The 14,805-nt window shown below is 33.7% G+C and overlaps 1 protein-coding gene across 4 annotated transcripts in view; it reads left to right on the top strand.

Moving 5' to 3' along the window:
* The window catches only part of TDRD3 (tudor domain containing 3), a 134,789-nt gene that overhangs the window by 68,524 nt on the left and 51,460 nt on the right, over window positions 1-14,805 (top strand). For all 4 annotated transcript variants that reach the window (XM_045566632.1, XM_045566635.1, XM_045566634.1 and 1 more), the window contains 3 exons: window positions 1,314-1,385; window positions 3,941-4,090; window positions 10,515-10,655. In XM_045566632.1, the coding sequence (XP_045422588.1) occupies window positions 1,314-1,385; window positions 3,941-4,090; window positions 10,515-10,655 (363 nt within the window). The remainder of the gene's footprint in view (window positions 1-1,313; window positions 1,386-3,940; window positions 4,091-10,514; window positions 10,656-14,805) is intronic.

Here is a 14,805-nt window from a genome sequence, read left to right as displayed (position 1 = left end):
GTTGTCATTAGTCTTACTACTCTTTATAAAACTTACATAAAATATATAGTATTGTTTACATAATGCAAAAACTCTGGAATATCCCTGAAAGTGCACAGGGTGAATTTTTTTAACTTTGTCACCTACTATTTTATGTCATATTTTAATCATAATGGTTTCTATAATGGTAATTATTAAAAAGGCACAAAAAGTTTAAAGTTGAGAAGATGTATTAAATAACAACTAATGCTTAACAGATATATAAATAGGAGGAATAGATGACTGAAAGGAATCCTGAGGACTCCTTATGGTGTTTTAGAAGGATTTTATAATTTGAAAAATTGCTTTAGCTAGGAGGATATTGTCTTTCCATTTTCATAATACATTGTTAGGTCTCTAATTCTAACTATGAGAGTTCTGGAAAAAAGAAAGCTAAAATTAATAGGATGTGGAAGCTTATTTTTATTTAAAAAACAATTGAATACCTCTTCAATATATGCATTCTTTTACAAAACATAAAACATTATTAAGGTTGGTCTGAGTGCAGTAGTGTTTACAACTAATTGATCACAACCAGTTACAGATTCCTTTGTTCCTTCTCTACTTCCACTGCTTTACTTGACCATAAAAAAAAACTTAAAAACAATTAAACACATTTTACTGTAATTGAAACTATAACAACTTGATCTTCAAATATTAATAATTAGAAATTACATTTTTAGTTTGTTGTTTGCTAACAAATTTTATGTCTAAAAACTTTATTTTGGGGCCGGGCGTGGTGGCTCACGCCTGTAATCCTAGCACTCTGGGAGGCTGAGGGGGGTGGATCACTCAAGGTCAGGAGTTTGAGACCAGCCTGAGCAAGAGCGAGACCCTGTCTCTACTAAAAATAGAAAGTAATTATCTGGCCAACTAAAACATATATAGAAAAAATTAGCCAGGCATGGTGGCGCATGCTTATAGTCCCAGCTACTCAGGAGGCTGAGGCAGTAGGATCGTTTAAGCCCAGGAGTTTGAGGTTGCTGTGAGCTAGGCTGACGCCACGGCACTCACTCTAGCCCAGGCAACAAAGCGAGACTCTGTCTCAAAAAAAAAAAAAAAACTTATAAGTGAATGTGTGTTTTGGTAAGGGGAGATGAGAGGAGAGCCTTTCCATAATTATTGAAATGAGGAATAAAATATTTTATGTAGTTTGAAATAATTTATAGAAGGCCTGTTTTTCCCCGTTTCTTGTAAGAATCTACTGAAAGAAATAGATCCCTGTTACATTATCAATGTTGCAAATTTATTTTTTATGTATAATTTCTGTTTTGTGACTGAATTTTTTTTCACAGAGCTTATCAAAACACAATAGAAGCAATATTGGAACTGAAGGTGGACCACCTCCTTTTGTGCCTTTTGGACAGGTAATGACTTTCATGTTGGCAGATAAATTTAAATCAGGAAAAAGTATTTTTCATTTGTATTCAAACTGTGTTTTGTGCTGAACTATTTATTTAGAGATCATAGAGTTATATGGAAATATGAAGTTCAAGGAAGTTAATAATTTTGTATTTTTTTCTTTACTGTAATTAAATTTTTGGTGTTCTCAAGAGCTATTAACCCAAAGATTGAGGCAATTAAGAGCCACATCTGAAGAGCAACTTATAAATGATTAAGATAGGATGGGGTTTTATTTTTTAAGGGAAATTCAAAAGTAAGAAGACAAAAATATGCCATAATTTCTCATTTTCATTAAAAACGTAAGAAGGGCAAAGAAAAGTAAAGCTGCACAGAGTGATCAGACAAAGGTGAGAACAAAAGAGGCACTGAAGAGCATCATTGTACTTTCGGAGAGCCTGCTTTTCCCATTGTTCTTCCAAGATTCTGTTCTTCTTCCTCGTTTCAAATACCTATCTCAGTCAGGAATAGGTATTAATTTTATTTCCAGTTGATATTTTCCTATTTAACCAAGCAGCTCTGATCTTTCTCCTACATAAACTAAAAATTTTCTGTCTACTCCTTATTTTTCAATTCCCCTTGCTACAAAGTGCTACCTTGAGGTAGCTCCTCAGCTAGTCAGTGTCATTTATGTCTTCCTGGTTGTCCTCAGCATTAAATTGCATTTGTAACAATGTCCTCCAGCCTTTTCTTGCTTTATCTGTGACAATTCTAAGAAAATCCCTGTGGTAACTTGCTCTTCACTTGATGATGGCTCCAGAATTTAGCTATTGGTAATCCATCTTGCATTTGCTCTTTAATTTTCTTCAAGAGTGCTGGCTAAGAGTGACAATGAGTTGGGTACATAACAGGTAGAAAAGAAGCTGGGTATGATGGCTCATGTCTGTAATCCTGACACTTTGGGAGGATTGCTTGAGGCCAGGAGTTCGAAACTGGCCTGGGCAACATAGTGAAACCCCATCTCTCTACAAAAATTAGCTGGGCTTCGTGACAGGTGCCTGTAGTACCAGCTACTTGGGAGGCTGGGGCAGGAGGATCGCTTGAGCTCAGGAGTTTGAGATTACAGTGAGCTCTGATGACGATACTGCACTGTACCCCAGCCAATAAAGTGAGACCCTGTCTCAAAAAGTAACCAATCAAAAACAGGTAGGAAACAGATCTACATTTTGTGATAACAAGGTTAAGTGTGTGTGTGTGTGTATGTATTTTAAATTTTTGGTTAAAAATGATGTCTAATTTATAAGAATATAAATGGGTAGGATCAGTTGACTGGCATCCTCTTCAAAAACTTTTTTGTAAGGTCTACTCAAAATTAAAGTCTTCTTTGCATTATGCTATTTTGAAAGTATTTTTAAAAGTGTTGATTTTTTTTTTTTTACTGTGTTTTGGAACAAGGGACAGTCAAGATGAAAGGAGGTATGAAGTCCTGTAGTGTGATCCATGTTAATGATTGATACTCTCCCAGTGTAATAAAATCTCCCAGAAGGAAAACAGAGTACAAACATTCTAATAACATATTTGAAAATAATAAATGATATATTTGTGAGAATTTACTTTCCCCTTAACATTTTGGTGATAATATTTCTCTTTCATAAATTGCTTAATACATAAAGTCAACTTTTTTTCCCCCAGAGAGACTTATGATCTAATTAATCCTAAGAATTTGAAGTGTGTTTTATGGCTTTGAGTTAGCAAGTGTAATAAAAGTTTAAATAATATTTGTTTATGGAGTTCATTCTGAAAAATTCTTATGCAGCGTATTGCAGCCTTGTACATGGGCTGTGTGTTGGTATCAATATGATATATTTATATTGATGAAAATGTACTATATTTGTGTAATACATTTGTTTGAGAAGAGCTCTTCCTTCTCATTTTATTAATGAGTTGAGAAAAGGTTCATTTTATAGGATTTTTACTGGTAGGATTGGAATGGAGACCAAAATTTAGGGCTTATTTTTTAGGCAGTGATACCTTTCTTAATTTACTTTATGAGACAAAAATCAAAAGCTTTGCAGCCTGATGGGGGAAAGGGTATTTTTTTAGCCTTTGGTTTATAAGCACAGACAGATCTTTTTACATGTTAAAATAACTGTACTACCCAACCCGCAGATGGATATTGTGGCATAATGTGGAAATTAAGGTCTTAATTACAAAACTGAATTTACCTATTATTGTGCATTAGTCTAGACTGTTTGAAATCTAAAAATTATTTTAAGTTATTACCCTAAAATGAAACTTAGATCTCTTAGTCCAATATATATTTTAAATATGTGCCCTAGTTTAGATGGCTACATATTTGTATAGCTTTTAATTTTATTTACTGGTTACATTTATTTAAAAGTTACTTTATTCAGTTTTCTACTTTTATTTTTAAGTATATGGGATAGAATTGTAGTTTTGTGGGCTCTCAGATATTGTCACAGATATAATCTTTTTTTTTTTTTAGAAGTGTTACTTTCTAATGAAAACTAGAATCTCTTTTGGAACTACTGAATTAACTTATTTTTATTTATTTTATCAGAAGTGTGTATCTCATGTCCAAGTGGATAGCAGAGAACTTGATCGAAGAAAGACATTGCAAGTTACAATGCCTGTCAAACCTACAAATGATAATGATGAATTTGAAAAACAAAGAACTGCTGCTATTGCAGAAGTTGCAAAGAGCAAAGAAGTAAGAAATTAAATCATTATAAAATTGTCTGATTTCTTATTATGTTCTATTTAGATTACTCATGATAGTTATTGTCTTTTCACATACGATAACTAATTAGGCAAATCCTTGATGTTATCCTTCTTGCATATTCCATAAATAGAAAATGCCCTGCTACTTTATGGGGTATTAAACTTACATATTTTATTAATATGCTCTTTTTCCAAATCTTCATGACAGTTCCAGTAAGTTACTCTGGCTAGCAAATTATCCTTTTTTCCCTGTCTCTTCCTTTTCTTCTTAATGATGTAACAATTGAACAGAACTATTTTTATTCTGGCAGAGGGCTTCCTGTTAGTAGTTGGGCTAGTTGTCACTTTTTGTGGATAATTTTTCTCTATAAAAGCAACTTCTGAGAAATAGCAGCTTCTGAGGAATGAGTAAAAATAAGAGGATAAGTCACTGGTCTGTTATTAACATTTTTGTTAGTTTTATTCTTAATTATATTTAATGTGTAGTAAAAGATAACTTTTATCTTTGGAGTATATGTGTATTTACACATACAAACCCTCCTTTTTAAAAATTGACAAATAATTGTATATATTTATGGGGTACATGTGATAGCAATTCATGTATACAATGTATAATGATGAAATGAGGGTAATTTTCATATCCATCACCTCAAACATTTATCAAGTCTTTGTATTAGGAACATTGAAAATTCTCTTGTCTAGCTCTTTTGAAATACATAATAAATTATTATTAACTATATTCACCCTACTATGTTATAAAACACTAGAATTTATTCCTCCTAACTAATTTTGTACCCATTGACAAATCTCTCCCTATCCCTCATTCCCCCTTACCCTCTTCAATTGCTGCTAACCACTGTTTTACTCTTTACTTCTATGAGATCATTTTTAGCTCCCACATATGAATGAGATCATGTGGTATTTGTCTTTTGGTTTCTGGCTTTTTTCACTTAACACAATGTACTCTAGGTTTATCCAAGTTGCCACAAATGACAAGATTTTATTCTTTTTAATGGCTGAATAATATTGCATTGTGTATATATAATTTGCCTTCTGTATCTGTGGATTCCACATTTATAGATTCAACTCACCATAGATTGAAAATATTCAGAAAAAAGAAAAGGATGGTTGTGTCTGTATTGAATGGGTACACACTTTTTTCCTTGTCATTATTCCCTAACACAGTATAATAGCTATTTGCTTAACTTTTACATTGTGTTGGATATTAAAAGTAATCTGGAGTCAATTTAAAGTATATAGGAGGATGTGCATAGGTTATATGCAAATACTGCACCATATTATATAAGGGACTTGAGCATCTGTGGATTTTGGTATCTGAGCGGGATCCTGGAACCAGTCCCCCATGGATACTGAGAGATGACTGTATATACATTCATCTCCTGATCGACACTTAGATTGATTCTGTAATTTGGCTGTTGTGAATAGTGCTGCGGTAAACGTGGAAGTGCAGGTATCTTTGACATACTGACTTCCTTTCCTTTGGAAATATAACCAGCAGTGAGATGGCTGGAGCTATATGGTATTTCTATGTTTAATTTTTTGAGGAACCTCTATACTGTTTTACATAATGGCTGTTCTAATTTATATTCCCACCACCAGTGTATAAGAGTTCCTCTTTATCTGCATCCTCTCCGGTATTTGTTGTTATTTTTTTTTTTGTCTTTTTGATTATTGCCATTTTATAATTCCCAATTTATAATAACTATAAAATAATATCTCATTGTGGTTTTGATTTGCATTTTCCTGATTATTAGTGGTATTGAGCATTTTTTTATGTGCCTGTTAGCCAATTTTGTGTCTTCTTTTGAGAAATGTCTATTCAGATACTTTGGCCATTTTTAATTGCATTATTTGGGTTTTTTGTTTTGCTGTTGAGTTGTTTCAGTTTCTTGTATATTCTGGATATTAGTCCCTTGTCAGATGGATAATTTGCAGATATTTTCTCCTATTCTGTAGGTTGTTGCTTCACTCTGTTATTTGTTTCCTTTCCTATGTTGAAGCTTTTTAGTTTGCTATAATTCTATTTGTCTTCTTATTTTTGTTGCCTGTGCTTGAGGTCTTATCCAAAAAAATCTTTGCCCAGACCAATGTTCTGAAATGACAGACCTTCCCTCTTATGCTATTGACAGGCATAGTTTCTCTTTTGTTTTGAATTTCTTGCTTATTTGGAATAGGTGTTTCTCTGGTTATTTATTAATTTCTATAGACTGTAATAGGAAATTTTACATGTCATGAGATTGAAATAGTTTCCTTTATTCAGAACTTGTAATGAAGCTTAGATGACAACTGCTTTCCCATTTAATTTTGAATGCTTAGTAGTAGCCTGCTTGCATTTTGGTTGTTCTTCCTGCAGTGTCTTTCTATCATCAGTCTAGTGTAGGGGCCAAAAGCACAAGCTCTGGGATCACAGCCTGGAAACATGTCCTGCTGACAACCTTGGACAGGTTACTTAGCTTTTTGTATCCCATTTTTCCTCATCTATGAAACTTGGGGAGGATAATGGTAACTACTTCATATGTGAGAATTAAAATCGATAATCTTTAAAACATTTAGAACTAATACTATTGCTATCTGGCATAGATGATGACACACTTGCGCAAATCTCTCAATAAACATGACTCTTGCTCTTCTTCACTATTTCTTCTGAGGCACGTTTAAAAATTCATTTTTAACATTTCTTAAATTAATGCATTTAAATAGTGTACGTGAAATATATTTATTTTTTCCAAATTTGTATTAAAATTATGGCATTTCAGAAGAAGATATTGGGAATATATATTTCTTAATGATTGTAAAAGTTGTTCTTTTGATTTACATTTATTTCAAATAGACTTTCCTGCCAAGGGTTTTGTTTGATGTGGTTACAGCTGTCTATTTATTGGAGTATAGTTAATATGTTGTAATGTGCTTCTTTTTTTTAAAAATCATTATTGATCACATATTCTCCCATGAATATATGATAATTAAAGAATCATAGTTTTTTAGAATTGAAATGGACATCAAAACTTCTCAATTTATATATGAGAGTTAATGGAGGCTCACAACTAACAAACTTGGGACTTGTCCAAGGTTACCAAGTGACAATTCTAGGACTAAATCTATATGTAATGTAGACCTATAAGTGATATAAACATACTAAATAAGTAAGTTACAGATTGCAATTTTAAGTATAGTAGTCTCCTTAGGCATCAATATAGTAAGATTTGAGTCAAGACTTAAGGAGGTAAGAGAATTAGCTACTTGGTTATCTGAGGAAGAGTGTCCTAGGAAGAAGGAAAAGCCATGACAAAGGCTGTAAAGCAGGAGCATATGTTCAGGGAACAGCAAGGTGGCTAGTGCAAGCAGAGAGAGCAAGGGGTCAGTTAGTAGAAGATAAGGTCAAGAGAGATAATGGAGGTCAGTTTATGTAGGGCCCTAAAGCCATCTTAAAGACATTGGACTTCATTCAGAGAGAAATGGGGGAGCCTTTGGAATGCTTTAAGGACAGCAATAACATCAGCTGTCCTATATTTTAAAAGGCTAATTCTGGCTGCTATATTCAGACTGGGTTGTAGAGAAGGAAAATGGAATCTGACAAGGTAGGACATTATGGACATAATCCAGGAAAAAAAATGATGGTGGCTTGGACAAAGATAGCAGGTGTGTAGGTGGTACAAAGTAGTGAGATTCTGGAATTTTGAAAGTAGAGCCATCAGGATTTATTTCTCTGATTGGATATGGGGTGTGAGAGAAGATGAAGTATTAAGAATGACTCTAAAAGCTTTACCCTGAGAAATTAATTGGCAGGTTAGAGTTGCTTACCTTGAAATGAGAAGACTGGAGTGGAGCAGGTGTGAGGAGAGGAAGATCTGGTACTTCATTTTGAACATGTGACTATTGAGGTGCCTATCAGACATGCATGTAGTAATGTTTAATAGGCAGTAAGACTGAAGAGTAAGCTTTGGAATAGATACATGCAGTCAATAGTTATATACATATAACTGATATTTAAAATCATGAGGTCAAATGAGATCACCAAAAGAATGAGTGTTGATAGAGAATAGAAAAGGGTAAGGAATGAATTCTGTAGAATTTTAACCTTAGAGGTTAGATGGAAGAAGTTGAACCAGCCAACCTGTGACCAGTAACATAGGATAAAAATAAGAGATTGTAGAAAATATATCATGGAGGAGGGGATGTTAAACTTATTAAAGGTAGTTGAAAAGTTATACATGATGAGGACTGAGAATTAATATAGAATCAAGGAGATCATTTATTTTCCTCCACATTCTTCTTAACATGTATATGGTGGTAAGATAAAATATATGGTATTAAGATAAAGTATAACTGCAGATACCAGTATGTGAGTTGATGTGGCAAAAATCTGTGCAAGTTCTTTAATAATCATATTAGTTTTTTTAGTAAGGTAGTAAGCAAGGTCAACAGTGACAATGGGGTGTTGGAGGCTGGAGAAGTGAGGAGAATGTGATAGTGATCTAGAAGATTGGGAGTATGAATGGGCTAGAGAAATAGTAAGATTGCTAGTTGGCAGCATTAAGGGCCAGCTAGAGTTTCTTAGTCATGATGATGTCATGGATGCTTGATTCACATAATATGAACAAGATGATGTAGCTCACAAAGGGCAACACTGGTTACCTTATGGGTAATGTTTAAGTTGTGATAGCCCCAGATATTTATATTTTTAGTGAGTAACAACTGTTTTATAGCAGTGAAAAGCAATTCTGAAAAAGCTATTTATCCTATTTTTTAATCCATAAAATGGAAAGAAAATAATAAGGAAATGCATCCAGAAGATGGGACTATTTCACTGGCACCAAAAGAAAAAGCACTTTTTTTGTAAATTCCGGAAATATGTTAAATTTGGAACAGGTCAGGCTCCAGACCTTTCAGGTAACTATGTTCTAGTATATTAACCAAAATAGTAATTGTCATCTGTTACTGAGTGTTTGCCATGTGCCAGTTACTGAGATAATCACTTTATATCAATGACGTCATTTAATCCTCACAATATCACAGTGAGGTAGGTTTTCTCATCCTTGTTTTAAGGATGAAAAATCTGAGACTCAGTGGAATGTTGAAATTAAGTGACTTGCCTGAGGTTTGGAGCTAGTAAATGGCTGAGCCAAGATTAGTTCCAGTGTTGTCTAGCTCCAAAGCCTGTGTTCTTAACTATGCTACATTGCCTCCCAGTCGAAGAAATTTTGTATCACATTAATATAAACACATTTTTATAGTTATACAAATAATGACTACAAGAACATTTCAAATATATTTTTTGCTGGGATTCCATAAACCAAAAATTGAATGAATCCAGTAATGAGTCTTGTCTTTGGTCTTTTAATTTTGATTTGAATTAAATTTAAATATTGTGGTATATCAGCTACCTAATGGAGATACTGAATGTGTTATCCATTAATGCCTTTCTAATATCATTTTTCTATTTTTCAGGTTCTACTTTATATTTTTATCTGATTTAAAATAATTTCTCAGTGCTTTTTTTTTTTTACTTTAATCATTTTAAAATGCATTTTAAAATACCAGTCATTATCTCTCATAAAAAAATCAGGTTTTACTTCTTGTATTAGATCTATTAGAACTATAAAATATTATATAAACAGATGTTTAATTTGATATTGTATAAGTAATGACTGTGGGATGTTTTTAGTCAAGGATTTGTATCTTTCCAAACCAACATTTTTTTATGTTCTAGTGTTGTAGCAATAGTTTTGAAAAAATAAAAATGAGATCAAATCAAATTTTCAAATTTAATTACATATTTAGTTATTCAAATAAGACAGACAAAATAAGAAATATGGACTTAAAGCTTTTATATGTAATTGGAAAGAAATGACATATTATTAATAAGTGATTAATATAATAAGTTAGTAATGAGAGTTTTAATCTGTTTAAATTTGTATTTTTTGTTTACTTTTTAAGATTATGGGATATTACTGGACCATGGACATAATTTAACTGATTCTTAGGTTTAGTGCCTTGCTAAGGATAACTTTGGTAGCTGGATTTAGAACCCAGGAGTCAAGACACCAGTCAAGTGTTTTAACCTAGAGTCATTTTGGCAGCTAATCTCCATAATGCTTGTATTATTTTATTTTTTTCTATATATTTGTGCACTTAAGTTTATTTTGACTTGCGTTAGAGATGTTATAATCATGTAATTTTTTTTATTGCTTGGCCTGGACTTGTGAAAAGAAGAGATTTTGGCCAGTAGATATTTGTGCTGTTTATAAGTTAAGATTTCATTTTTTCATGTAAAACATAATTAAGAAACTTATAATTCAGTTTTGCTAGATGTGTTTAGTCATAACTTAGTTTTTAGGGCTATTTTTGAATTCTGTTTATTTACATCTCTTTTATGTTTCTCTTATTTAAAGACCAAGACATTTGGAGGAGGTGGTGGTGGTGCTAGAAGTAATCTAAACATGAGTGCTGCTGGAAATCGAAATAGGGAAGTTTTACCAAAAGAAAAGTCAACCAAATCAGAGGGGAAACATGAAGGTGTTTATAGAGAACTGGTAAGGCTAAAGAATCAGGCACAAAGTTAATGTGTTCTTCTTTTAATAATCTCAATGATCCTTTTATTTTGTTCTCACAACCACCACTGGCTTTGTTCAGTGTATCATGGATAGACGTTACAACTCTAAGGTGGCTTTTGTTAAAGATTACAATTAACTCATGAAAAATTTAGATTGTTTGAAAAATAATTTACTTAAAACTTCTGTTTCACTTAAATTGCTAATGTCTGAATAATGTCTTTGGCATGGATTAATAAAAAGCCATCAAAAGATGATACATCAAAAACATACAGTTTTCTGCCTTTCTCCCCTTTCCCCACATCTTGTCTCAAATTTTCTCTAAAGTGATTTTGTTTTGTTTTCTATTGCTCTTTGGGAAGAATATATTGAAACAAGCACATGTATATTATGTACTCAATTGCAAAATATATCTGAATTTTTTTTTTTTTTTTTTTTTTTTTGTGACAGAGTCTTGCTCTGTCACCTGGGCTAGAGTGCTGTGGTGTCAGCCTAGCTCACAGCAACCCCAACTACTGGGCTCAAGCAGTTCTCCTGCCTCAGCCTCCAGAGTAGCTGGGACTATAGGTGTACACCACCACGCCAGGCTAATTTTTTCTATTTTTAGTAGAGACGGGGTTTCACCCTTGCTCAGGCAGGTCTCAAACTCCTGACCTCAAGCAATCCTCCTGCCTTGGCCTCCCAGAGTGCTAGGATTACAGGTGTGAGCCACCATACCCAGCCAGAATTTTTAAGATAAATGAGAGGAGTCAAAGTTATTTCTGGTATGCTGCAGTGTCCTCAGATCTGAGAGAGTTGGCAAGAATTCATTTTCCTCTGCCTTTAGAAGTTGAATGACTTTGGTTGATTTTGTCTGTAGGGTACAGAATACCTAAGACTAGCTTAAACCATGGGGGTTTATTATCTCATATAAAAACAAGTCCAGAGGAAGATGGTTACAAAGGTTGAAAAATTCAGCAGGGTAACAATATTAGAGATTTTTGTGGGTATCTCCATGATTTCTTGGCTCTCTCCTCAGGATTACAGGATTCTCCACAAGCTAAATTCACAGAAAAAGTTCAAGGCAGGAAAGAAAGGGGGGAATTTTTCTTGGTGTAGGTATATTTTATCACAGAAGAAAATCTTTTCTGAAATCTCTAGCAAGTTTTCATTTCTGTCTCATTGACTAGAACTAGGCCACATGCCTACTTCTTCTACATTGATCACTGGTAAAGAGGAATGGGTTTATAACTATGGGGCAGGCTATCTCTTCTTTGAAGATGCCATCTCTCTTTTTTTTTTTTAATTAAAAAAAGGGGGGGGTTAAATAGCAATGGGGAGTAGATACAGTGAGCTGAAAAAGGCATGGTCCCTAACTCTGGAAGTTTGTAAATTGAGAACAATTGTCTGGGGGTGTCTTGACAAAGAACACCAGAGAAGATTAGCAGATCGGGGGTGTTGTGAGGATTAAAAACATATGAAGGGAATGGCATCGCAAAGATAGTGGAGTAGAAAGTTCCAGGAATCAGCCCTTCCACCAACGCAACTATTGAGCTGGCAAGCATTGTCTGAAGCAACTATTTTAGAACTCTCAGGCCTAGTCAAATACTTGTAGCATCCACGGTAATGAATGATGAAGAAAGACACAGGTCAATGGCTGACCACAGAGATGATGAAACAAAGACTTCAGTGGTCACACATCATAAAGAATATATTTCTTGCAAAAAAAATTTTAGAAAAGTCACTAGACATATTGATGACTATAGACTTTGTCAAGCAACAACAGGAATACTTGGGGAGGAAGAAGAATCTGATTTCCAGTTACCAGATTACAGTATTCAGAATGTCCGGTTCACAACAAAAAATTGAAAAGCGAACAAAGAAACAGGAAAGTTTGTCCCATTCATAGGAAACAAATCTATAGAAATCATCTGTGAAGAAACCCAGCCATGGGACTTCCTAGACAGAGACTTTAAATTAACTGTCTTGAATATGCTCAAAGGTCTGAAGAAAACCACTGACAAAGAACTAAAGGAAACCAGGAGAACACTGTATGAACAGTAGAAAATATCAATAAAGAAAAATTATAAAAGGAAACCAAATAGATATTCTGGAGCTAAAAGGTATAATGAGGGGAATTAAAAATTTCACTAGATGGGTTCAACAGCAGATTAGACTTCTAATGTGACAGAAGAAAGAATCAGCAAACTTGAAGATAGGGGAATTGAAATTGCCCAGTCTGAATGGTAATAAGAGAAAAGAATGAAGAAAAATGAACAGAGCTTAAGGGACCTATGTGATACCATCAAAGGTACCAATATATGTATTATTGGATTCCCAATGGGAAAAGAGACAGAGAAAGGGGCAGAAAAAATATTTGAAAAAATAATGGTCCCAAATTCCCAACTTTGATGAAAGACATGAATCTGCAAACCCAAGAAACTTGGTGAATTCCAAGTAGGATAAACTCAAGATTCAGATCAAGACACATTTTATAAGCAAATTGTTTCAAGAGAAATCTTGAAAGCATCGAGAGAGAAGTGGCTCATCAAGTACAAGGGCTCTTCAATAAGATTAACAGCCAATTTCTTATTTGAAACTATGGAGGTCAGAAGGCAGTGGAATGATATATTCAAAGTACTGAAGGAAATATGAGGAAATATTAAAAAATATAAGGATATATTCAAAGTACTGAAGGAAATAAAACTCAACCAAGAATTCTGTGTCTGACAAAAATATGACCTCTTTTTAATTTGATTACCTCTGTGGACGCTATTTCCAAATAAGGCCACATTCTGAGGTACTGGGGGTTAGGACTTGAATAAATCTTTTTGAGGTCATAAGGATGGTCCCTAATCCAATATAACTGGTCTCCTTATTAAAAGGGGTAATTTGGACACAAAGACAGACACATATACAGAGGTAAGATGACTCGAAGACACCTAGGGAGAAGATGGAGTGATGCATCTACATGACAAGGATTGTCAGCAAAAAAGAGAAGCTAGAAGAGGCAAGGAAGGATTCTTCCCTAGAACCATCAGAAATAGCTTGGCCTTGCCAATACCTGTGATTGGGAATTTGGTTAACCTGCAAATCTGGTCAATGGGAAAGGCAAAATAAGTTATACCAAGAAGCAGGTTGCATGTTAATGGATCCTTGAAAGTATTTTTTGGTCAAGTTCTACATATGGGGCAATATTCTTAATTACATATTTATTTGGAAGACAATTTGGAGAGGGAAAGATTTGGGGAAGGTTTGATTATTTTTTATGTTCAGATTAGTTTTTCAATAAAAAAGGTGAATAATAGTTTTGATGTCCAGCTATTTTTTCATTTACTTTAGCATATCTATAGCAAGGATGGTAAGTAGATTTTCTCTTAACTCTGATCTGTTGGTAGTAGCTACTGTGTTTAGAAGGATTCTGTGACACAGGGTTTGGAAAAAAGTACTGTGCTTTTATCAGTGTCTGCATGGACATCAGAATGGGTGTCTGCAACTTGCATGCCATGCATGGGCTAATTTAAAGCATCTATCCATGTTAACTCTTAGATGTACAAAAGTTAAAGTTTTCCTTGGCTGGCTTTGGTTCAAGAACTGTCTTTATGGGATATGTTTACACTAATTAAGTGGTTTGTGAATATACTCAAGTCTAAATTTTTCAAGATTTGGATTTTGGCACGTATAAAGTAGACTTTCCTATTTGGAGTACAGTTGCCAAAGCTTCATAGATAGTATTGCTAATGAAGGATAGAGTAGAATACTGAAGGAATGGAGAGTAAAAACATCCCAGAACTACTGAGTGGTACCATTTTGTTAGCTTCAATTTATACTTTGCATTTTTGGAGAGGTGCTATACAAATTACATTTCCTTTCTAGGATGGAGAAATATCAAATTCTTTCCATTTTTTTACCATGAAAAATTTTCATTAGGTAATTTTCACTGTTAATATTACTTTCAAAGGCCTTACTCTAAAATATCATAAAATTTTCTTTTTGGTTTTGCATTTGCAATAATACTTGTGAAGTCAGAGAGTACTCAAGGCATACAACCCGACATATCATACAGATTCTTCCTTGACTATTGGTGTGAAAAAAACAGCAAGTGAATGTTGTATTAGTATGATATTTTCTTTCCATGAATATGAGATGTAAT

This window comes from Lemur catta, chromosome 13 (assembly GCF_020740605.2).
Source record: "Lemur catta isolate mLemCat1 chromosome 13, mLemCat1.pri, whole genome shotgun sequence".
Classification (NCBI taxonomy): domain Eukaryota; kingdom Metazoa; phylum Chordata; class Mammalia; order Primates; family Lemuridae; genus Lemur; species Lemur catta.
Note: the sequence above shows the minus strand (reverse complement) of the source record. Positions and strands in the feature narration are given on the sequence as shown.